General features: G+C 41.6%; 2 protein-coding genes across 2 annotated transcripts in view; one reads left to right on the plus strand and one right to left on the minus strand.

Moving 5' to 3' along the window:
* LOC109023803 (uncharacterized) overlaps positions 1-20,901 on the minus strand; it is a 46,119-nt gene extending 25,218 nt beyond the window's left edge. The window contains exons 1-2 of the mRNA XM_055367526.2: positions 20,670-20,901; positions 12,479-12,666 (exon numbers count right to left, since the gene is read on the minus strand). Coding sequence (XP_055223501.2) covers positions 12,479-12,666; positions 20,670-20,901 — 420 coding nt within the window. The remainder of the gene's footprint in view (positions 1-12,478; positions 12,667-20,669) is intronic.
* A 98-nt stretch (positions 20,902-20,999) lies between these two features.
* On the plus strand, positions 21,000-24,714 carry ANXA2R (annexin A2 receptor). The gene has a single exon (XM_004058900.4). The coding sequence runs from the start codon at positions 24,039-24,041 to the stop codon at positions 24,654-24,656; it is 618 nt and encodes a 205-aa protein (XP_004058948.1). The 5' UTR covers positions 21,000-24,038; the 3' UTR covers positions 24,657-24,714.
* Positions 24,715-26,286: the final 1,572 nt, after the last annotated feature.

Consider the following 26,286-nt stretch of genomic DNA (forward strand, 5'->3'; position numbering starts at 1 on the left):
TTTTAAAATGTTAATTTTTTCCAAATTCCATCCTGCCACCTTTCTTTTTTTTTCTTTCTTTCTTTTTTTTTTTTTTTTTTGAGACGGAGTTTTACTCTTGTTGTCCAGGCTGGAGTGCAATGGCGAGATCTCGGCTCACTGCAGCCTCCGCCCCAACTCCTCCCCGGGTTCAAGCAATTCTCCTGCCTGGGACTACAGACGCGGGCCACCATGCCCGGCTAGTTTTGTATTTTCAGTAGAGACGGGGTTTCTCCATGTTGGTCAGGCTGGTCTCGAACTCCTGACCTGAGGTGATCGGCCCGCCTCGGCCTCCCAAAGTGCTGGGATTACAGGCGTGAACCACCGCGCCCAGCCCATCCTGCCTTTTTTTTTTTTTTTTTTTTTTTTTTTTTAGAGCCAGAGTCTCGCTGTTTCCCAGGCTGGAGTGCAGTGGCGCGATCTCCGCTCACTGCAAGCTCCGCCTCCCGTGTTCACGCCAGTCTCCTGCCTCAGCCTCCCGAGTAGCTGGGACTACAGGTGCCCGCCACCACGCCCGGCTAATTTTTTTTTTTTTTTTGTATTTTTAGTAGAGACAGGGTTTCACCGTGTTAGCCAGGATGGTCTCGATCTCCTGACCTCGTGATCCGTCTGCCTCAGCCTCCCAAAGTGCTGGGATTATAGGCATGAGCCACCGTGCCCGGCCCCATCCTGCCTTCTAAAACCATCTCGTCATATTCTCAAATCTTTCTGACCCTGTATGCTATATTTTCTGATATCCTTTTAAATTTTCTTACCTTTTCCTGTTATTTCCTTTTTATGCAATTCTTCTTTATAGAATTGTAGAGTTTAGCAGTTTTCTCATTTTGCTTTTGTTGCACCTGATTTTTAAATTTTCCTTTCCTTTAAGATTGATTTATTTCCAGCAATCGGATTCCATGGTGCCCTCAAAGCCCTCATCTCTATGGCTAACATAGGAGATGAAAGCTCAGTTCCCACAATACCCAAACACCAGCCACTAGAAGAATCAATGAAGAGAGGGAGAGAAAGAAAAGCAGAGTGTTAGACTTCAGAATAAGAAGTGAGAATGGTCACATGGGAAGCCTGCTTCATATCCAAATCCTAAAAACACTTTCCAATTCCACTTTGACAATTTATTGCCATTTTCTTATACTGATAATTAGTATTTAATTAATCTAACAAGAAGTACAAGGCAAAGACAGTTTTATTCCCACGTTCCATTCAGATTATAGCACCTAAGCTCCTTTATATTCAAATTCAGAACTGTCACTGTGTGAAAAAAAAAAAAAAAAGTCTTCATAGCTAGACCAAATTAATGCCAACACCAAGTTTCCGGGTTTTAGTTTCTGACATCTAAGGTGACAGAAAAGTTTCAAAGTCCAAAGGGTGATTGCTACTGCATGTTTTTTTATCACTTTCTGAAGACAACCATTTTTCTGTGCCTGACACACTGCATGTTGAAGCCATGAGGATGCATAAATCTTTTTCCTGGGATACCTGCAGCTTGAAGGAGTGAGTCTCAGATGCTGCAGGCCCCGAGCTGGGTAGAGATTGTGAGAGAATAGCCTCCTTGGGCCAAGTATCCACCGGTGATGTACTTGAGCCTTCAGTGTTGCTAGATCTTGAAGTTTTGCTGAATATTTGGTTTTGCTGGATCCAATCCATGTGGGTTTTTGAGGTGGGCGGGCCCCACATTGGCAGAATTATGCAACTGCCTGAGAATGCCTGACCTGGAGCTGATGCCCTGAAATGCCATGGTTGTCAATTCAAAAGGCACAGGGCTGGGGGTCTTCCTCATGGCTCCCTAAATTTAATTTCCACCTCCACCCTGTAAATGTAAACTTCAGACCATTGAAGGAATATTTATTGATGGTTGTTCTCTGCTCTCAGCAGGGAGGCCAAGCTCAGTTTCAAGAGAATCCCAGGACAGTGGACCACTGTCCCTTCCCACCCTGGTGATATCCACAGCTATTCAAAGGCTCCCTGGAGTTCAGCCTCCAGCTCTGATCTGGGTCCCAGTCCCTTTCATGCCCCTGCCCACCTGTATGTGTTTCCAATCCTGACTCCACCAACCTCAAATCTATTTCACAGGTGGAGATTACAGAAGAATGCTTTAATCCTCATGTACAAAGAACTATGAATTCTAAGAAGATCTAAAAGTAGAGTTCCTTAGCACATTGTTGATTATGCAGATAGAATTTTTCCAATTGAAAAACCTTGAAGGCGTTCAGAAGATGAAGAACAAAATATGGAAGGATGTCTACTGCAGAGACTTCCAGCTCAAGGCAGGGCACAGTCCTATGAAGGTTCCCCAAGAACAGCATGAGTGCTCCCACTGAGATGCATGGGCTTCTTCCAGGGCATTGTTATAAAGGAGTGGTGCCATGAGCCATGACCAAGACTGGGGTTCCTTTCTTTTCTGGGTTCCAGTCTGTCCTAAGCCTTAGTTTTCAGCAATTTCTTGTGGGCAGCCTGGGCTCTGCTCTAGGCATCTATCTGTCCAGCTTCACAGGTTGGCATCTCCTGGCTGGGTCATGGCCCATTGTGTTGTGTTGTCTATAGGATGCACTTATTTTTCTTTTTACTTTTTTTTTGTTTATAGGCTATTTATTGAGAAGTTGTTTTCTAAAATGCTACTTTCTTTTTAAAATTTTATTATTATTATACTTTTGAGTGTACATGTGCACAATGGGCAGGTTTGTTACATACATATACATGTGCCAAGTTGGTGTGCTGCACCCATTAACTCATCATTTACATTAGGTATTCCTCCCAGTGTTATCCCTCCTCCCTCCCCCCACCCCACGACAGGCCTGGATGTGTGATATTCCCTACCCTGTGTCCAAGTGTTCTCATTGTTCAATTCCCACCTGTGAGTGAGAACGTGTAGTGTTTGGTTTTCTGTCCTTGTGGTAGTTTGCTCAGAATGATGGTTTCCAGTTTCATCCATGTCCCTGCAAAGGACATGAACTCATCCTTTTTTATGGCTGCATAGTATTCCATGGTGTATATGTGCCACATTTCCTTAATCCAGTCTATCATTGATGGACATTTGGGTTGGTTACAAGTCTTTGCTATTGTAAATAGTGCTGCAGTAAACATACATGTGCGTGTGTCTTTATAGTAACATGATTTATAATCCTTTGGGTATATACCCCGTAATGGGATGGCTGGATCAGATGGTATTTCTAGTTCCAGATCCTTGAGGAATCGCCACACTGTCTTCCGCAATGGTTGAACCAATTTACACTCCCATCAACAGTGTAAGAGTGTTCCTGTTTCTCCACATCCTCTCCAGCATCTGTTGTTTCCTGACTTTTTAATGATCGTCATTCTAACTGGTGTGAGATGGTATCTCATTGTGGTTTCGATTTGCATTTCTCTGATGACCAGTGATGATGAGCATTTCTTCATGTGTCTGTTGGCTGCATAAATGTCTTCTTTTGAGAAGTGTCTGTTCATATCCTTTGCCCACTTTTTGATGGGGTTGTTTGATTTTTTTCTTGTAAACTTGTTTAAGTTCTTTGTAGATTCTGGATATTAGCCCTTTGTCAGATGGGTAGATTGCAAAAATTTTCTCCCATTCTGTAGGTTGCCTCTTCACTCTGATGGTGGTTTCTTTTGCTGTGCAGAAGCTCTTTAGTTTAATTAGATCCCATTTGTCAATTTTGGCTTTTGTTGCCATTGCTTTTGGTGTTTTAGTCATGAAGTCATTGCCCATGCTTGTGTCCTGAATGGTATTGCCTAGGTTTTCTTCTAGGGTTTTTATGGTTTTTAGGTCTAATATTTAAGTCTTTAATCCATCTTGAATTAATTTTTGTACAAGGTGTAAGGAAAGGATCCAGTTTTAGCTTTCTACATATGGCTAACCAGTTTTCCCAGCACTATTTATTAAATAGGGAATCCTTTCCCCATTTCTTGTTTTTGTCAGGTTTGTCAAAGATCAGATGGTTGTAGATGTGTGGTATTATTTCTGAGGGCTCTGTTCTCTTCCATTGGTTTATCTCTCTGTTTTGGTACCAGTACCATGCTGTTTTGGTTACTGTAGCCTTGTAGTATCCTTTGAAGTCAGGTAGCATGATGCCTCCAGTTTTGTTCTTTTTGCTTAGGATTGTCTTTGAAGGGGGCCAGCCCCTCCACACCTGTGGGTATTTCTCATCAGGTGTGATGAGAGACTAAGAAAAGAAATAAGACACAGAGACAAAGTATAGAGAAAGAACAGTGGGCCCAGAGGACCAGCGCTCAGCATATGGAGGACCCGCACCGGCTCTGGTCTCTGAGTTCCCTCAGTATTTATTGATCACTATCTCTACTATCTTGGTGAGGGGGATGTGGCAGGGTGGGGAGAGGGTCAGCAGGAAAACATGTGAACAAAGGACTCTGTGTCATAAATAAGTTTAAGGAAAGGTGCTGTGCCTCGATGTGCTTGTAGGCCAGATTTATGTTTGACTTTCCACAAACATCTCAGTGCAGTAAAAGAGCAGTATTGTCGCCAGCATGTCTCACCTCCAGCCATAAGGTGGTTTTCTCCCATCTCAGTAAATAGAATGTAAGATCAGGTTTTACACCAAGACATTCCATTCCCAGGGACGAGCAGGAGACAGATGCCTTCCTCTTATCTCAACTGCAAAGAGGCCTTCCTCTTTCACTAATCCTCCTCAGCACAGACCCTTTATGGGTATCGGGCTGGGGGACGGTAAGGTCTTTCCCTTCCCACGAGGCCATGTCTCAGGCTGTCTCAGTGGGGAGAAACCTTGGACAATACCCAGGCGTTCTTGGGCAGAGGTCCCTGCGGCCTTCGACAGTGCATTGTGTCCCTGGGTACTTGAGACCAGAGAAGGGCGATGACTTTTACCAAGCATACTGCGTGCAAACACATTTTTAACAAAGCACATCCTGCACAGCCCTATATCCATTAAACCTTGAGTCAACACAGCAAATATTTCTGTGACCACAGGGTTGGGGCTAGCGTTACAGATTAATAGCATCTCAAGGCAGAAGAATTTTTCTTAGTACAGAACAAAATGGAGTTTCTTATGTCTTCTTCTTTCTGCATAGACACAGTAACAGCCTGATCTCTCTTTCTTTCCCCCACAGTCTTGGCAATGTGGGCTCTTTTTTGGTTCCACGTGAACTTTAAAGTAGCTTTTTCCAATTCTGTGAAGACAGTCATTGGTAGCTTGATGGGGATGGCATTAAATCTATAAATTACCGGCCGGCGCGGTGGTTCACGCCTGTAATCCCAGCACTTTGGGAGGCTGAGGCGGGTGGATCACGAGGTCAGGAGATCCAGACCATCCTGGTTAACTCGGTGAAACCCTGTCTCTACTAAACAAAATACAAAAAATTAGCTGGGCATTGTGGTGGGTGCCTGTAGTCCTAGCTACTTGGGAGGCTGAGGCAGGAGAATGGCATGAACCCGGGAGGCGGAGCTTGCAGTGAGCCAAGATCAAGCCACTGCACTCTAGCCTGGGCAACAGAGCGAGACTCCGTCTCAAAAAATAAAAAAAACAAATCTATAAATTACCTTGGGCAGTATGCCCATTTTCACAATACTGATTCTTCCTATCGATGAGCATGGAATGTTCTTCCATTTGTTTGTGTCCTCTTTTATTTCATTGAGCAGTGGTTTGTAGTTCTCCTTGAAGAGGTCCTTCACATCCCTTGTAAGTTGGATTCCTAGGTATTTTATTCTCTTTGAAGCAATTGTGAATGGGAGTTCACTCATTATTTGGCTCTCTGTTTGTTATTGTTGTATAGGAATGCTTGTGATTTTTTCACACTGAATTTGTATCCTGAGACTTTGCTGAAGTTGCTTATCAGCTTAAGGAGATTTTGGGCTGAGACGATGGGGTTTTCTAGATATACAATCATGTTATCTGCAAACAGGGAGGATTTGACTTCCTCTTTTCCTAAATGGATACCCTTTATTTCTTTCTCCTGCCTGATTGCCCTGGCCAGAACTTCCAACACTATGTTGAATAGGAGTGGTGAGAGAGGGCATCCCTGTCTTGTGCCAGTTTTCAAAGGGAATGCTTCCAGTTTTTGCCCATTATGATATTGGCTGTGGGTTTGTCATAAATAGCTCTTATTATTTTGAGATAAATCCCATCAATACCTAGTTTATTGAGAGTTTTTAGCATGAAGCGTTGTTGAATTTTGTTGAAGGTCTTTTCTGCATCTATTGAGATAATCATGTGGCTTTTGTCTTTGGTTCTGTTTATATGATGGATTAGGTTTATTGATTTGTGTATGTTGAATGAGACTTGCACCCTAGGGATGAAGCCAACTTGATCATGGTGGATAAGCTTTTTGATGTGCTGCTGGATTCAGTTTGCCAGTATTTTATTGAGGATTTTTGCATCGATGTTCATCAGTGATATTGGTCTAAAATTCTCTTTTTTTGTTGTGTCTCTGCCAGGCTTTGGTATCAGGATGATGCTGGCCTCATAAAATGAGTTAGGGAGGATTCCATCTTTTTCTACTGATTGGAATAATTTCAGAAGGAATGGTACCAGCTCCTCTTTGTACCTCTGGTAGAATTCGGCTGTGAATCCATCTGGTCCTGGACTTTTTTTGGTTGGTAGGCTATTAATTATTGCCTCAATTTCAGAGCCTGTAATTGGTCTATTCAGGGATTCAACTTCTTCCTGGTTTAGTCTTGGGAGGGTGGATGTGTCCAGGAATTTATCCGTTTCTTTTAGATTTTCTAGTTTATTTATATAGAGGTGTTTATAGTATTCTCTTATGGTAGTTTGTATTTCTGTGGGATCGGTGGTGATATCCCCTTTATCATTTTTTATTGCGTCTATTTGATTCTTCTCTCTTTTCTTCTTTATTAGTCTTGCTAGTGGTCTATCAATTTTGTTGATCTTTTCCAAAAACCAGCTCCTGGATTCCATTTATTTTTTGAAGGGTTTTTTGTGTCTCTGTCTCCTTTAGTTCTGCTCTGATCTTAGTTATTTCTTGCCTTCTGCTAGCTTTTGAATATGTTTGCTCTTGCTTCTCTAGTTCTTTTAATTGTGATGTTAGCGTGTCAGTTTTAGGTCTTTCCTGCTTTCTCTTGTGGGCATTTAGTGCTATAAATTTCCCTCTACACACTGCTTTAAATGTGTCCCAGAGATTCTGGTATGTTGTGTCTTTGTTCTCATTGGTTTCAAAGAACATCTTTATTTCTGCCTTCATTTAGTTATGTACCTAGTAGTCACTCAGGAGCAGGTTATTCAATTTCCATGTAGTTTTGCGGTTTTGAGTGAGATTCTTAATCCTGAGTTCTAATTTGATTGCACTATGGTCTGAGAGACAGTTTGTTATAATTTCTGTTCTTTTATGTTTGCTGAGGAGAGCTTTACTTCCAACTATGTGGTCAATTTTGGAATAAGTGCAGTGTGGTGCTGAGAAGAATGTATATTCTATTGATTTAGGGTGGAGAGTTCTGTAGATGTCTATTAGGTCCCCTTGGTGCAGAGCTGAGTTCAATTCCTGGATATCCTTGTTAACTTTCTGTCTTGTTGATCTGTCTAATGTTGACAGTGGAGTGTTAAAGTCTCCCATTATTATTGTGTGGGAGTCTAAGTCTCTTTGTAGGTCTCTAAGGGCTTGCTTTATGAATCTGGGTGCTCCTGTATTGGGTGCATATATATTTAAGATAGTTAGCTCTTCTTGTTGAATTGATCCCTTTACCATTATGTAATGGCCTTCTTTGTCTCTTTTGTCTCTTTTGATCTTTGTTGGTTTAAAGTCTGTTTTATCAGAGAGTAGGTTTGCAACCCCTGGTTTTTTTGTTTCCATTTGCTTGGTAGATCTTCCTCCATCCCTTTATTTTGAGCCTATGTGTGTCTCTGCAGGTGAGATGGGTCTCCTGAATACAGCACACTGATGGGTCTTGACTCTTTATCCAATTTGCCAGTCTGTGTCTTTTAATTGGGGCATTTAGCCCATTTACATTTAAGCTTAGTATTGTTACATGTGAACTTGATCTTGTCATTATGATGTTAGCTGGTTATTTTGCTTGTTAGTTGATGCAGTTTCTTCCTAACACCAATGGTCTTTACAATTTGGCATGTTTTGCAGTGGCTGGTACCGGTTGTTCCTTTAGTGCTTCCTTCAGGAGCTCTTGTAAGGCAGGCCTGGTGGTGACAAAATCTCTCAGCATTTGCTTGTCTGTAAAGGATTTTATGTCTCCTTCACTTATGAAGCTTAGTTTGGCTGAATATGAAATTCTGGTTTGAAAATTCTTTAAGAATGTTGAATATTGGCCCCCACTCTCTTCTGGCTTGTAGAGTTTCTGCTGAGAGAGCCACTGTTAGTCTGATGGGCTTCCTTTTGTGGGTAACCTGACCTCTCTCTGGCTGCCCTTAACCTTTTTTTCCTTCATTTCAACCTTGGTGAATCTGACGATTATGTGTCTTGGGGTTGCTCTTCTCGAGGAGTATCTTTGTGGCATTCTCTGCATTTCCTAAATTTGAATGTGGACCTGCCTTGCTAGGTTGGGGAAGTTCTCCTGGATAATATCCTGAAGAGTGTTTTCCAACTTGGTTCCATTCTCCCTGTCACTTTCAGGTACACCAATCAAATGTAGATTTGGCCTTTTCACATAGTCCCATATTTCTTGGAGGCTTTGTTCATTTCTTTTTACTCTTTTTTTCTCTAAACTTCTCACTTCATTTCATTCTTTTGATCTTCAATCACTGATACGCTTTCTTCCACTTGATCAAATCGGCTACTGAAGCTTGTGCATGCATCACATAGTACTTGTGCCATGGTTTTCAGCTCCATCAGGTCATTTAAGGTCTTCTCTATGCTGTTTATTCCAGTTAGCCATTCGTCTAATCTTTTTTCAAGGTTTTTAGCTTCTTTGCGATGAGTTTGAACATCCTCCTTTAGCTCGGAGAAGTTTGTTATTACCGACCTTCTGAAGCCTACTTCTGTCACCTCGTCAAAGTTATTCTCTGTCCAGCTTTGTTCCATTGATGGCAAGGAGCTGTGATTCTTTGGAGGAGAAGAAATGCTCTGATTTTTAGAATTTTCAGCTTTTCTGCTCTGGTTTCTCCGCATCTTTGTGGTTTTATCTACCTTTGGTCTTTGATGATAGTGACCTACAGATGGGGTTTGGTGTGGATGTCCTTTTTGTTGGTGTTGATACTATTCCTTTCTGTTTGTTAGTTTTCCTTCTAACAGTCAGAACCCTCAGCTGCAGGTCTGTTGGAGTTTGCTGGAGGTCCACTCCAGACCTTATTTGCCTGGGTATCACCAGTGGAGGCTGCAGAACAGCAAATATTGCAGAATAGCAAATGTTCCTTCCTGATCCTTCCTCTGGAAGCTTCATCTCAGAGGGGCACCCGGCTGTATGAGGTGTCAGTTGGCCCCTACTGGGAGGTGTCTCCCAGTTAGGCTACTCGGGGGCCAGGGACCCACTTAAGGAGGCAGTCTGTCCGTTCTCAGATCTCAAACTCCATGCTGGGAGAACAACTGCTCTCTTCAAAGCTCAGTTGGAAATGCAGAAATCACCCGTCTTCTGTGTTGCTCACGCTGGGAGCTTTAGACTGGAGCTGTTCCTATTCGGCCATCTTCGAACGATCTCAGCATACACTTATTTTTCAAGTGAGTGTAGCTCTTCTGTGGTTTCAGCCATTGGCCCCAGAGTGTGGGTCTCAACAACATTTTTGTCCCCTTTAAACTTCAGAAATGACTCTAGCCTATGTAAGCCCAGCATGGCAGCCTGAATGCACTGCACTTCATATGTGCACAGAACTGGGGACATTGGCAGTGGTGGCTCAGTGCAGTGAAGTTGTCCAGTGCCCAATCCCAGCTTACTTTAGGCTTAAGCCAGGTGGCATGTGGGGCTCTGGACATGCTGCCTTCACGACAGTTCTTCCAAAGATGATGAATGGGGCTCCATATTTTAGCCTCCAGATCAGGCCAAGCTACGTGGCTGGTCTAGGAAAGAGAGTAAATGATTCTGTCCAGTACATACTGTGCTTTTATAGTATGTTCTGTCATATACAGAATGGCAGACACCAAAGTCCAAATAGTTGGGAGATGATCACTAATTCATCTGGAAAAATTTCTTCAGGACCTGGTAGGATTAAGGTGAAAATTGTAGGCACAATTGAAAGTCAGCAGGGTTGTTATGATTGAATCAGGCAAGAAAAGAAGTGAGGGAAATTCCTTGGGAGGGTAGAGTCCAGTTACTAACAGTGTCTATTGTAGGAGACAAGAAGTTAATAGTTTTTTGTCACCCATTGCCAGGGTTATGGCTTGCAATCTTACAACAAAACAGATTAACAAGAGAAAACCATTAAAAAATTATTTAACAAAGTTTTCCATGACAAGGGAGCCCTCAGAAATGAGGACCAAAGACCCAATGAAAAGTATGTATTTTTAGGCTTGGATTCTATGGACAAGTCATGTAGAAGTATGATTGGACAATAAGTGTATTATCTAGTGCTAATAAATGGGCACTGGGGAGCCCAGAAATGGCTGTCTGTTCAGATTCTTTTGGCCTCTGGGTAAAGAAGTACTCCTCTGGAATAAGGGCTTTATGCCCTACTTTCAGGGGAGGTAGGTCAGAGCATTCCTTTATGGCCAGCTGCCACACAGAAAGGCATAGTGATTGTGGTAATACTGACCTTCTTGCTTCTGTGGTTTTCTCAATTGCCAAGGTACCATGAAACCTCCTTATAAAGTTTCTCGGTTCAGGAACTGAGTCACTATATTATCTAGTCATTATACCAGTCTCTCAGTCCTGAGAATAGGTCAGTCCAGTTAAACAGTTAACAGGACTGTCTCGAGTCAGGTGGTGGGATTGCAGAATGGCATCCACCAAAGTTAGGCCTAAGCAATCATTCATTTAATAAGAGACATTTCCAGCCAGGTGTGGTGGCTCATGCCTGTAATCCCAGCACTTTGGGAGGCCGAGGCAGGCGGATCACCTTGGGAGTTTGAGACCAGCCTGACCAACATGGAGAAACCCTGTCTCTACTAGAAATACAAAATTAGCCAGGTGTGGTGGCACATTCCTATAATCGCAGCTACTCAGGAGGCTGAGGCAGGAGAATCACTTGAACCCGGAAGGTGGAGGTTGCAATGAGCTGAGATTGTACCATTGCACTCCAGCCTGGGCAACAACAGCAAAACTCTGTCTCAAAAAAAAAAAAAAAAAAAAGATATTTTCATTGAAAAACAAAGGTTAATGATTGGAACTGACTATAAACTCAGTTTTTTTAGTCCAGAGGGCAGCCAGTCAGAAATTTTTAGATGTTAAGCTTGAAGTATCTTCAGTTTGAATGGGGGCAGGCAGTGACAATCTGACATAATTTCCTGGTTTGCAGTTTGCATGAGGTGTTCTGGTGAAATTTCTGAGTAGTCCATGTATGAGTGGTGGTGATTTCTCTGCAGTCTATATTAACCCATCCAGCTTCAGCTGACAAGACTTCAGGAAAAGTGCAGTTTAATTTCAGCAGTTCAAAGCCAGAAGGGTAGAAGAAAAATCAGAAATATTAGTTTTAAGAGCCATAGCTAGACTTTTTTTTTTTTAGGTGAAGTCTTGCTCTGTCGCCCAGGCTAGAGTACAGTGTCACCATCTCCACTCACTGCAACATTCACCTCTGTGTTCAAGCAATTCTCCTGCCCCTGTCTCCCGAGTAGCTAGAATTACAGGCGCACACCACCACACCCAGCTAATTATTGTATTTTTTGTAGAGATGGGTTTTCACCATGTTGGCCAGGCTGGCCTCGAACTCCTGGCCTCAAGTGATCCACCTGCCTCAACCTGCCAAAGTGCTGGGATTACAGGCATGAGCCAATGTGTCCAGCCCTTTTTTTTTTTTTTTTTTTTTTTTTTGAGATGGGGTCCTTGCTTTGTAATTGAGGCTGGAGTGCAGTGGCACAAACAAGGCTTACTGCAGCCTCAACCTCCTTGGCTCAAGCAATCCTTCCTCCTCCACCTTCCAAGCAGCTGCAACCACAGGCGCATGCCTCCATGCCCAGCAAATTTTTGAACTTTTTGTAGAGACGGTGTTTCGCCTTTTGCCCAGGCTGGTCTCGAAGTCTTGGGCTTCAGCAGTCCTCCCACCTCGACCTCCCAAAGTGCTGGGATTGCAGGTGCGAGCTCTGACACCCAGCCCATTGCCAGATATTACAGGAAACAAAAAATTCAAGATCCAGTCTAGATTTCAGGTAGATGAAAAAACCTCAAAAACAATGAGCTAGAGTCTAATAACAGGTGCACTATATTTTTTTCTCTGAAAGTTTTTTCTCTATACTTACTCCCTTTTTATCAAACATCATCAAAGTATTAGTAAGAGTAATTTGTTTGCAAAATAAATTTAGTGTCTTTAAAGTTGGCCTAATATTTACACAAGTGCAGCAGGAATAGTGTTTTACCACACAGGCTCTCTTTAAGTTGGCTTTTCTGGATCTTTTAATAAGGAATCTCCAATTAGACTTTTAAAAGTCTCTCAAGGCTAGGAAACCATACCAGGATCTTGCTATCACACTTTGCCTGGAATACCTGTAGATTTCGGTGAATTCTTCCCTTGTCAAGGTCCTCCAAATATCCTGATGTTCCTCGGCCTGCCAGGAAGTGAGATTTCTTACTCACCTGTAAGGCCAGGAACCCTTTTAAACCAGACCAGTTTCTCAAGTCTGAGTGTGTTGTTTCTGTTCCTAAAAACCACAAAAGAAAGAAAACACTGATATTACATTCAACGTGGTAACAACTCTGAATCTTTTTTCTAACAGTGGAAATATAATATCTCTAGGGATTAAGCCCGGTCTCCAGAATGTACCCGGGCCATAGGAAAATAACATCCAGATGTTTTTTAACAGCACCTCCAAGGACGAGCTGAGGGTTTCTCAGTATAGGGGAAACTGTCACAAGGTGTACCCTCTTTTCTTTTGAAGCAGTAAAAGCAGTTCTCATTCTTCCCCATTCTTTGTTCAAAGCATATGAGATATGACCCAGCTTTATAGTTATTGTCATGCTACCTTACATGCATGTAAATCTGTTAAGGCTAATTCAATACTAGTGTTCTGTCTCTCTTCTGTTGGGTACACAGGGGTCTTTTTGTGTCAGGATTGTTTTATTTCTCCCACAGTGGATATATTCTTCCCCTTTCTTTCATCCTAAGTGGATTATTCTTAGAAGCTATCATAGATAGGGCTTCCTAGAAGATGGTTCCATGTGATCAAGCAAACTGTTGTGTTCAGGGTATGTTCAGTTAATAGAACCCAATGTTCATAAAAGTAGTGGGGGATTCTCTTTAAGAAAAAGAATAAAAATTTTGAGTACAAAATTACAGACCTGTTCAAACGGATCCTAAAAGCTAAGCTTCCTTAGCTGCATGGTAAATTTGCCTCTGACCCTGTGTGATACCCAGTATGGGCCAATGAGGTAGTGTTGCAGGAAACTGAGGACCAGAGAGACTGATATGGAGAACAGGAGGATTGTTTATTTTAGGTATGCACCGGCTCAGTGGATTTGCATCCAAAAACCTGAGCCTAGAACAAAGACAGAGTGGGGTTTTTATAAGCTGGCTTACAAAAGTAAAACAAAAGCAGCTAATCATGTGATAGGTCACATAATCTATAGCATAGCATAACTTGTGGCCTTGCATAGCCGGTGGTCTTGTGCCTGCATTGAAAGAAAAACAAGAACTGGCTAAATACAGACATTTGTAAAACATAATCTCGCTTAAGAAGCCTGGGAGAGGAGTAACAGTAAAAGAATTTGTCTTTTTTTTTTTTTTTCATTCAACCTTGCTCTGGAGCAGGGGCGGGTGTCTGGAGCCCATTCCTTTGAACTTGGCTTTCCGGACAGGGGTATCTTATAACTGTCCTTGAAGTGAGCTTGTTAGGCAGAGGAGAACTTGTTCTTTTCTTTTTAACCCTTGCCCTGCCTGTTACTTTTCTTGGAGTGAATGAATGCGTATTTATTTTTAAATTTTCTGCCTCAGTAGCACACCATTGAATTGTCTCTTACTCCTTCCTACTCTAATTACCCTGTCTTTTAACTCCCACTTTCTTAAAAAAACCACTTTTGAATTAAAAAGTGGCACATAAGTTTTCACTTTAGCTAATGCTTCCTGTGGAAGCCAGGCCAATAAAATATGCCTCTGTGTTTACCTTATATGCTTTGACTTTTTTCTTCTGCGGACTGAATCCTAAATAATTCAATCTGTATTGAAAAGATTATGAGGATGCCTACAAAAATAGAATGATTCAGGTCACTATTGACCTTTGAATGGCCCCGAATGAGACATGATGCCAGTATTTAATAAGTCTGCCTGAGCAGGGCAGAAAAATTAAAAGCCCCTTTTAAGTATCAAGCAAGTATGAATATTTATATGCCTATTTTGTATATCACTCGTCAATCCCCCAATTTTTTGGTTAGCCAAGAGCTCTCATGATCACAGGTGATAAAAATTATAATGTATTAGCATATTGAATCCAGCAATATACGTTTTAAAAAATACATCATGATCCAGTGGGATTTATTCCATGAACTCAATATTGGTTTAGCACTTGAAAATCAGTTAATATTAGTCAACACATTAACATTAAAAAGGAAGTAAACCATGTGATAATATCAGTAGATGCAGAAAATCTTTTAAAAATTTAACCCCTTGTCATTATTAAAACAAAACATATCTTAACAAATTAGAAAAAGTGGATTCCCTTATTTATTTAAAACTATATCTATAAGAGACATACACAGTTAATATTCCACCTTGAAAGAAATAAAAATGTTTAACCCCAAAATATATTTATTTGAAATATTTTCAGATGGCTGCCAGAGAACCAGCAAAATAAGTAGCCCTGCAATGCTGTTGTTTGTGGGAAAAATTTGCATCTGTAGAAAATCTGCATTGATTCATACAGGCCTTCTCTTGTCTGGATCTAGGAAGGATTAACAGAGTCTGAACCCTTACAAGTTTTCTCTCTCCTATAACGTGTTTTGGCATGATGCACTTTTTTCTGTAACCTCAAGATGGTATATAACCTCCTGCACCTCACTGAGGGGCTGGGCAATCATACATTTTGTATGTGTTTTCTCCTATTAATCTGCCTCTGTGAGTCGATTTTAGAGCAAACTTTCAGAGTGCGCAGAGAAAGATTTCCCTTGGCTCCTGAAAATTTGGTGCTGTGAGCAGGAACCCAAAGTTTGGCTCTTTTGGAAGCCCACAGTTGAGGGAAACCAGGAGCTGATCAGCCAGCATAAGGATAAAGAATTTTTACCAGCCAGATTCCAGGCCCCACTCTGTGGAATCTGGTGAAGTAGACAGTAAAAATCACTCTCTATTTTTCCTGTCCAAAATATTGACTGATGGGAGAAAAGGATTTGTGTGACTAGTGCTGGTGTATCGACTCTGGTGTACTTTTTGGTACTTTGTAGTATGAATCATGTTGTTTCATCCCCTTTCCTCCCAGAATAGTCTTTTCTTTGTCTTTATCTTTCTGTATTCTGTCATAAAGAGGAGTAAGGAGTATAGCAGTACAGTACAGATGAAGGTTTTCTCTCATCTTGTTTTGTTTTTTTTTAAATTTGTTTTGTTTTTTTTTTAGACAGAGTCTTCTTGCGCTATCGCCCAGGGTGGGGTGCAGTGGCATGATCTGGGCTCACTGCAACCTCTGCCTCCTGGGTTGAAACAATTCTCGTGCCTCAACCTCTGTGTAGCTGGGATTATAGGCATGCACCACCACACCCAGCTAATTTTTATATTTTTAGTAGAGACTGTTGGCCAGGCCTCAAACTCCTGGCTTCAAGTGATCTGCCCACTTCGGCCTCCCAACGTGCTGGGATTACAGGCATGAGCCACCAGTTCCCAGCCCTATTTTGTTTTTGTTTTAGAGACAGGGTCTTACTCTTTCACCCAGGCTGAAATGCAGTGGCATGATTATAGTTCTCTGTAACTTCAAACTTCTGGACTCAAGCCATCCTCCTGTCTTGGCTTCCCTAGTAACCAGGACTGTAGGCTCATGCCACCATACCCAGCTAATTTTTAAAAAATACTTTTGTAGAGATGGGACTCCTTATGTGCCCAGCCTGCTCATGAACTCCTGGGCTCCCGAAGCACTAGGATTACAGGTGTGAGCTACCATGCTAGGCCTGAAATAATCAATATGCCAGAGGTATATTGGTATATTGGGGTGGTGTATTCTGGTGTCCAACAGTCATATTTTGAGAGAGTGTGTCCAGAATAATCAACTCAGAACGTAGGTTGCTATCTTGAACTGGAGTGTTAGGGAGAAGGGACACAGTAAAATCACACACACACACACAAACACACACAAACACACACACACACACACACACACTACATTAGAAGATGAGCCTTAAATTTGCACCAAGAGTTGATTTCTTAACACTGAATGCTAAAATTACATTTATCTATTCAGCCACAGACAGAGCTATATGCACTCCAACTTCCCTAAGTGAGGCTGTGCATCTACAAAATGGAGAGAACTAAGAAGCAAGCCCAGCACAAAGCATGTGCTCACTACAATTTTCGACTGAGAATGAAACAAGATAAAGCACAAAATATAGCTGGTATGGTGTCTGTCACAAATAATAATTTTCATGCCACAAACCACACAATATGTGAGGAGAACTAAAAGGAGAGGCAAAAAGCTGAAAGTGTTTATGAGAAATTGCACCTTACAGATACTGGAGGAGTGGGGAAGATGATTTTCCCACTTACCCAACCATTTCAGTGTATTGAGCTACACTGTGAAAAAAACAAATACAATCAAAAAATAGGTTTCAAAAAATTACAACTTGGCTTGGCGTGGTGGCTCATGCCTGTAATCCTGGCACTTTGGGAGGCCGAGGTGGGTGGATCACATGAGATCGGAGTTCGAGGCTAGCCTGGCCAACATGGTGAAACCCCGTTTCTTCTAAAAATACAAAAATTACCCGGGTGTTGTGGCAGGAGCCAGTGGTCCCAGCTACTCTGGAGGCTGAGGCACAAGAATGGCTTGAACCTCGGAAGCAGAGGTTACAGTGAACTGAGATCGTGCCACTGCATTCCAGCCTGGGTGATAGAGCAAGATTCTGTCTCAAAAATAAATAAATAAGTGAACAAAATAAAAATAATTTAAAAAATAAAAAATTACAACTCTAATCTCTATGCTATTTTCAAGACATAAACAAACTAAAAAATGGCACTAAAGATTGAAAATAAAGGAGTGGATACCTGAATTTAATCAGTTCTAGGGTAAACATTTTTCTCATTTAGTATCTCTGAAATATGTATATATTTTTAAATGGGTGGCCTCTTACCATTGGGACACAGTATAATTTGCAGCATTTTCCTTTGTTAATGGTATATGTAATAATGTCTCAGGTGACCCCTTCTTACAGAGGTTGTAATCCCAGTTATGTTATTTTTTATTTTATTTTATTTTCTGAGACAACATCTCCCTCTGTCACCCAGACTGAACTGCAGTGGTGCGGTCCCAGATCACCATTCACTGCAGCCTGCATCTCTAGGGCTCAAGAGATCCTCCCACTTCGGCTTCCCGAGTAGCTGGGACTATAGGCACTCGAGACCAAATCCGACTAATTTTTCAATTTTTTTTTTTTTTTTTGGTAGAGGCGGGATCTCACTTTGTGCTTAGGGTGGTCTTGAACTTCTGGGCTAAAGAGATCCTCCTGACTCAGCCTCCCAAAGTGCTGGGATTACAGGAGGGAGCTTCTGCTCTGGGTCAGCTTTTCTGCTAAAATGCTTTGCTGAGGTGGAAATGAGGAGGGTGAAGCAGTGGGCGGGCATTTGTTTTAAAAAGGCTCTACCTAGGCTGTTCCATCTGGTGAAGTGCTTGTAACTTTTAAGGTGGAAACGATGCCATTTTTCCTTTATTCTCCCGTCTGTAAGACCAGAAGGCAATTGGAGGATCCTCAAATACCAGGGAGAAACCAGGTAGCAGAAGTAGTAGTATGGTGGGAGGGGAAGATCAAAGCAAACGCCTGGGGAGTGAGTGACAATTGCGACCCCAAATTGGGTCTCCTGACTTGTCAAGGCCCTTCTCTGGGCTCCTCTGCACCTGTCCCCTGCCCAGGTTGATCCAGAAAAGGATGGAATTGGTTGCATGGTGTTTTCAGGATCCGATTGGGAGATGATGCGTTCGCGTGGGAACGCTCCTGGTAGGGTCTGTAAGCCTCTTGGGGGGATTACATCTGGATGTATAATTTTTTTGGGGAAATGTGAAAGCTTATGGGAAAAATACGTTTTACTTCCAAGCAGTGGCAGTTCCTTATTTCCTATGAGGAAGGAGTTTATAGCCCCACTCTTGACTGAAAAGTGTGAGAGAGAATTCAAGCGCTTGAAAATTCACCTGTTTTGCATTTCCGGAAAGACAGAGAAAGCGTCAGTGATCCATTTCACAGATCAAGGGTATAGGAAAGTGGATGGCACTTTGAGATGTTCATTAGGTTTGGAGAGGGAGCAGACATCTGCCATCAATCCCACCTCTTGTGCTGGAGTCTTGCAGTTCATTTTTCTCTCCTGCCCTCTTCCAACTCCTATGCCCAATATCAAGGACATCTGACAATTAACCATCAGAATCAACGAGCGGTTCCCACAGAGTTCCGTCCCGCAGGAGGGACAGGCGGGGGAGAACTGAATCTGCGATCAGAAAACGCTGTGCCTTTTACGCTCCTAAGGAACCTTAGACCGAGAGTTTCAAGTTTCAAAGGCAAGCAGTTTTTGGCCCCTCCTGTAGGATCCTGTGGGCTCTGGACCAGGAAGAGAGCCTGGCAGCGAGGGGTGGCCTGGAAAAGCCCAGTCACAGAGGTTGGATGGCTGTTTCCTGCGTAGGAAGCTGTTGGCGACCAGAATGGTTTATACTTTGTTCCTGGGACCAACAGGATCTGCTTGGTTCTCGGCGCATAAGCCCACTACTCTCCCCCTGCGTAATGCACTGGGTGGAATGCAAGAACAATACAGACTTCCTGCGGGCCTCGGTGGCCCACGCCTGTGATCCCAGCACTTTAGGAGGCCCAGGCGGGCGAATCGCTTGAGCTCAGGAGTTCGAGACCAGCCTGGGCAACATAGCGAGACCCCCGTCACTAATCTATATTATATAATATATATTTTATATATTATATTATATAATATATATTTTATATATTATATTATATAATATATATTTTATATATTATATTATATAATATATATTTTATATATTATATTATATAATATATATTTTATATATTATATTATATAATATATATTTTATATATTATATTATATAATATATATTTTATATATTATATTATATAATATATATTTTATATATTATATTATATAATATATATTTTATATATTATATTATATAATATATATTTTATATATTATATTATATAATATATATTTTATATATTATATTATATAATATATATTTTATATATTATATTATATAATATATATTTTATATATTATATTATATAATATATATTTTATATATTATATTATATAATATATATTTTATATATTATATTATATAATATATATTTTATATATTATATTATATAATATATATTTTATATATTATATTATATAATATATATTTTATATATTATATTATATAATATATATTTTATATATTATATTATATAATATATATTTTATATATTATATTATATAATATATATTTTATATATTATATATTATATAATATATATTTTATATATTATATATTATATATAATATATATTTTATATATTATATATTATATATAATATATATTTTATATATTATATATTATATATAATATATATTTTATATATTATATATTATATATAATATATATTTTATATATTATATATTATATATAATATATATTTTATATATTATATATTATATATAATATATATTTTATATATTATATATTATATATAATATATATTTTATATATTATATATTATATATAATATATATTTTATATATTATATATTATATATAATATATATTTTATATATTATATATTATATATAATATATATTTTATATATTATATATTATATATAATATATATTTTATATATTATATATTATATATAATATATATTTTATATATTATATATTATATATAATATATATTTTTTATATATTATATATTATATATAATATATATTTTTTATATATTATATATTATATATAATATATATTTTTTATATATTATATATTATATATATATTATATATTATATATAATATATATTTTTTATATATTATATATTATATATATTATATATTTTTATATAATATATAAATATTAATATATATTTTATATTATATATAAATATATATTTATATATTATATGTAAATAAATATATATTTATATTTATATATTTATTTATATATTATATATAAATAAATATATATTTATATTTGTATATTTATTTATATATTATATACAAATATAAAAATATGTTATATATATATTTATATATATAAAATATATAAATTAGACGGGGGTGGTAGCACTCACCTGTGGTCTCGGCTACTCTAGAGGCTGAAGCAGGAGAATCGCTGGATCCCAGGAAGTCGAGGCTGCACTGAGCCAAGATGACACCACTGCACCAGCCTAGGCGACAGAGGAAAAAAGAAAAGAAAAAGACATCAGACTTCCCTAAGCCCGTGGGGGACAGAGTGGGTAGAGCCAGTAGCACTTTGGTGGCACAAAGCGCGCAGTTGGTCGGTCGCTGCACTGTTCCTTTCCCAGCGCCGGCTGTTTCTCACTGGCAACGCCACGCCTCTGTCAGCGTTATCGGATGCTCTCTGGCGGCAACCTTCTTTCCGCCAAAAGTTGTCTTTTGCAACTGCACAGACATTTGCTACGGGCAGCTGATCGCTGGGTCCCAGCGCCGCTGGTTTCACAATTTCGCGGGTGCCCCCCACCATCCCCAGCCCGCAGCATAATCGGTGAAGGGAGCCTGCGGTTTCTCAGCCGCGCCTTCGCCCGTTGCGTCCTGCGAAGCCAGTGGAATCGGTGGTCACAAGGTTGGTTTCATCAAGTCGGGTGTTTCTTGGCACTGGCACCGCTCTGCGCTTTTGCTGGCCCAGGCCGGTCTCAGCACCGTTAGGTGCTCTCTAAAGGCGACTGTCTGTCGTGGGTAGGAAAGCTGCTATGGGACGACAGTTTTTTAGAAGTTTCTAGTCTAGCCCAGCTGGCGGTTTCTGGATCGCAGAACCACTGATTGCGCGGAGCTGGATGTACTTCTGTGGACGCGCATGTTTCTCTGTCGTATCCCCACGGCTGTCGTCGAAATTGCGGTGTTTCTCTGGCCCCACCGCCACGTGGGCAACTTCTTCAGTGGCTGCGGGGTTCCCTCCACTGAGTTGCTGGTTTTGATCCACGCTTACTCCCAGAGAGCAGACGAGACACTTTTCTGTTTGTGTCAACTGCTAGTCGTGCTGTGCACAGTTTCCTCGTCTCGGTGCGGGGCTTTCTCCATCCGAGGCCCTCTAGTGCCGGCGTCGCGGTCGCAGCACCCGGCGTTTCCGTTGGCTCTTTCGCCAGCGGCGCGGAGCCGGCGGTTTTGCTGTCACAGCACTTGCTGCACGGAGTTTCTCGGTAGCCGAACTTCTCTTTTTTTCTCAGAGTCGACGGTTTTTTGGTGACGGCACCGTTGGTTGCGCCAAAACAAATGTTGTCCTTGACAACCCCGCCGGCTGCATTCCCTTTCAGGCTCCTGGCACCGCCATTTCGGCGAGCCGTGGTCTCTTGTTCACAGCTCTGTGCCTCCATTTCTCGGTGGCGGCAGCCCTCAGGCCGCGGATCTGAGAGATTCAAAATCGCAGCTGCCCCCGTTGCGCCGAGTCTGGCGTTGCCGGATGGGTGCTGCAGGGCTGGGCGGGGGGAGCCCGACGCTCCACGGAGCCTGTGACAGGGGAGCTGCAGGGGCACAGTCTCTTCCCAGCGCCGCCGCACGGGTTCCGGCTCGGCCTCCAGAACGCAGTCCTGTGGCGGCGCCGCCGGCGTCTCTGTCGCAGGACCCCACGGTTTCGCGCGTCGTTGGCTTCTTGGTCCTAGCAAGTTTCGATTTCGCGGTGCCTGGGATTTCCACCCTCTGTCCAAGTAGGGGAATAGCCAAAATGTATTTTCTCAGCCCAAGCAAGTCCTGACTTAAGACAAACACCGGTCTAGCCCTGGCTGCGATATCTAGGCCGTAGGAAGTCACCCGTTTCCCCATGCGAAGGCGAAGTTACTCTGTGACTCGTTTGTCAGCAGCTCCGGGTTTCCAGTGGCCTCGGATTTCTAATCATAACAACCATGGGGTCAGCCTAGCCTCAAGTTTCTTAGTCCTAGCAAGTTCCGGTTTCCTACTGGTAAGACTCGCTTTAGCTGCGCAGGAAATGTTTAACTCCTGTGGAAATCTGAGTACCAGCGAATGCTTTTTTTTTTTTTTTTTTTTTTTAAAGGTTTAGTGATGACCAGTTTAGCAGTGTTGGGAGCTCTTATACCAAGTTTGGTTTCGCAATATCGAGCCCTGTCTTAGTTATGCTTGTGTGTTTTTAAAACTCCCGTGGAAGTCAGGAAATGCCGGCGATCGCGATTTCTCAGTTTTACCAAGCTCCCTTTGACAATAGCAAGTCCTGCCCATCGAGACTTTTTCCTCTTGTAGACCAAATCGGGATGTACCAGCTACTACGATTTTTTAGACGTAGCTAAACACGTTTAACCGTGGCTATTTTTGTTTGTTTCTCGTAGGAAATTATGACAGGAGCAACCTGCAGGGGTTTAGATTTGACAGAAATATTCTAATGGTAGGCATTGCATCGCTTACCCATATTTGTAATTTCTCCTTTGTAGGGGTTGGTTCTCTGTAACTTTTGCTTATCTTAAAATTATTTTTGTGTCTTTTGCTCTGAGGACAATGTTACCGATGTGTTTTTCATTTTTACTTGCATTTCAGACTTTCATTATTTTAAATTTTTATTTTTATTTAAATGTTATGTATTTTTTTTCTTCTAATTTTGAGCGTCTCAGATTCGTGCTTCTTGACTTTCATTCTCTCAGGAGCCGGGGAGCCGAGCTCGGTCTTAGCCTCGCTGGTATCATGTTCCGGGTTCTGTCTGGAGGCTCCGCTTCCTATGCGGAGCTGGCGGTTTTGTATCAGCACGTTTGCCAGTGGCACCCACTGGGCGTTTTCTCAGTTGCTGCACCCAACGTGACATTTCCCGTTCGCGGGGTCCTTAGGTTCTCAGTGCTGTCACTTTCTCGCTCCTACAACCGCTAGTATCTCCTAGGAACTTCCTGAACCCCGTTTTGCCGTGCAGAACGGTGATTGCACCGAGCCGCTGTTCGCACTAGTAATTCTGTGGTACCATTAGCCGGCGCTTTTTCTGTCACAACCCATTAAAACGGGTTAAAACATATTAAACCTATCAAACACATTGAACGGATTAAAACACATTAAATGCCGCAACACATTTTTATGGTACAACACATTGAAACAGAGTTGGTTCATTCCTCCAAACCGGTTGTTTAGGTGTGGAAGCACCGCTCTTAGTTCTAAGAGCATGTTGTTTCTCTTTAGCAGCACCCTTTATGGCGCCGAAACGGATATTTGTTTGGCAATACCAGCGCTATCCGCTAGGTGCCGGCGCTTGCTAAGTTCTACGCGCCAGTTTCTCGTTTGCAAGGTGGTTAGGGCAGAGCCCTAGCAGACAGTTTTCCGGTGGCAGCAACGCTCATTTCCTGGAAACGGGTGGTTCTTGGCCCTTGCAGCGCTCTTTAATACCTGCGTTCTGTAGCGCTAGTTCTCTGCAAGATTTGCTTAGTGTCATTTCATTTCGGTTTCTTTTCTCGCTATGTTTTTCTGTCGGAATTACGGTTCGTTTTGGTTCTATGTACTCTCTAAAATGTTATCGTTTTTCATTTGTCTACTAATTTTCGTGCATTTGTTACTACTGAGTTTCTTAATATCTGACTGGCCTCCGCCCACGGGCTCTGCAGAGCATAAATACTCAGGCTGATGGTAGTGCAGAGACTCTCCCTCCTTGATCAGCGCAAACGTTGGTCTGAGGCTTAAGGGATGGAGCAACATTTTCTTGGCTGTGTGAAGCTGGCTTGGGATTCCGCAGAGGTGGCGCCAGAGCCCCAGCCTCCACCTATTGTGAGTTCAGAAGATCGTGGGCCGTGGCCTCTTCCTTTGTATCCAGTACTAGGAGAGTACTCACTGGACAGCTGTGATTTGGGACTGCTTTCCAGCCCTTGCTGGCGGCTGCCCGGAGTCTACTGGCAAAACGGACTCTTTCCTGGAGTCCAGAGCACCTTGGAACCAAGTACAGCGAAGCCCACTGAGTTCAGTTGGCCGGGGACACAGAAGCAGCAAGAGGCACCCGTAGAAGAGGTGGGGCAGGCAGAGGAACCCGACAGACTCAAGCTCCAGCAGCTTCCCTGGAGGAGTCCTCCCCATCCCTGGGACAGACAGCAGGACACCGAGGTCTGTGACAGCGGGTGCCTTTTGGAACGCCGCCATCCTCCTGCCCTCCAGCCGTGGCGCCACCTCCCGGGTTTCTCAGACTGCCTGGAGTGGATTCTTCGCGTTGGTTTTGCCGCGTTCTCTGTACTCTGGGCGTGCTGTTCACGGATCTGTGGAGCTAAGCAGCCTTTGATAGCAGCAGAAGGCTTTTTGGATTCTCCTCCTTGAAAAGATTCTCAGTTACCAAACGTCTCCACCTAGAAAATAAAAATACATTAAGATGTGCTTTCATTGCTGGTTGTCAGTTTTTAAATTCTCTTTTTCCCTGATGTTTCTTTCTTGTTTCGCGTCGCTTATTACTTTCAGTTTCCTTGTATTTTAAATATTTGTATTTATTTCATTAAATATTTCATTCGTATCTGTTTTAACTTTGAGAAATCTATTTTACGATTGTAGAATTCTTAGGGGTTTTGGCAAATTTAAAATTTATTTGTTTTTTCCATTGTATTTTTAAATCTTATTCCTATTTTTCTAATTATTGCTTTTTAAATGTATTGTTTGTTTACATTTAATTTTATATCATGTCTTTTACGTTATTATAACGTCTTTTTAATTTTAATTGTTAATTTTATTTTTAACAGCGGTCTTTCTTTTTTTTCAGTATATCGATTCATTGTGTTTTACACTCAGGAATTTTATTCACGATCATAAGACTGAGAGGTTTATCAATCTTTGCTATTTCTCGTGGAAGGACCACGCAATTACTTATATTAATACAACTTCACAGATGACCAGTTCTTAATATTACTTGTTCTGGCGGGGCAGCGTGGCTCACGGCAGTAATCCCAGCACTTTCAGCGGCGGAGGCATGAGGATTGCTTGAGCTCAGGAGTTTGAGAACAGCCTGGGCGACAGGGTGAGGCCTGTGTCTACAAAAAATGCAAAAATTAGCCCGGTGAGGTGGTGCGCACCTGTAGTCCCAGCTGCTCCGGAGGCTGGGGTGGGCCGGTTGCTTGAGCTCAGGAGGTCGAGGCTGCAGTGAGCCGGGTAGCACCAACGCCCTCCAGCAGAGCGAGAGCCTGTCTCAAAATAAATACATAATTGAAAAGACTACTTATTCATGGGTCTCAGGGCTAGCAGTGTTTCCAGCGTCTTTTTCTTTGGAACAGTTTAGCTTGGCTTATAAGAGAACTACCAGTTACTTAATGGTACCACAACTGGGTTTAGCAATTCCGGTAGGCACAGCAGGTCCGGCTTGGCCCTGCCTGCTTTGACTGCCTTTTCGGGAGTTTTAAACCTCCTACACTCGGAATATAGCCCTGATTGTGGTTTCTCTGCATAGCAAGTTCGGACTTAAGCGGAATAAGCATCGGCTTATTTCGCCTGCGGTAGAGATGCTTAATTCTGCGTTCGAAATATTCTGAGCGAGTCCTGGGTTAGGGATTTCTTAGAGTAACAAGTGCATGCTTCGATTTTAAGTGCCCCTGTGAATGTGATTTCTTAGCTCTTGCAAGTCCATATTTAGTCGCAACCAGTACTAGCATAGCCATGCCTGCGACTCCTTAGTCCCAGTAACTTTCGGTTTCATAATAACTTACCCTGCTTTACTTATGCCTGAGTTTTAAATATAGAAGTCCGGGCACGTAGGTGAAGAAGATATTTTAGGAGTAGCAAGTAGCGGTTTAGCAATGTCTGCAGTCCCTTAGTTAGAAGTCCTGGTGAGACCGAGCAGATATTGATATAGGCCTGACAGCGATATCACCTCTGTGAAACCACATTGTTTAGAAGTGTTTGCATTTTCTTCTTTGTAGAGTCAATTTTTCCATGTTTTGCTTAGTTTTGAATTTTCATTTGATGA

This window comes from Gorilla gorilla, chromosome 19 (genome assembly GCF_029281585.2).
Source record: "Gorilla gorilla gorilla isolate KB3781 chromosome 19, NHGRI_mGorGor1-v2.1_pri, whole genome shotgun sequence".
In the NCBI taxonomy this organism is placed as follows: domain Eukaryota; kingdom Metazoa; phylum Chordata; class Mammalia; order Primates; family Hominidae; genus Gorilla; species Gorilla gorilla.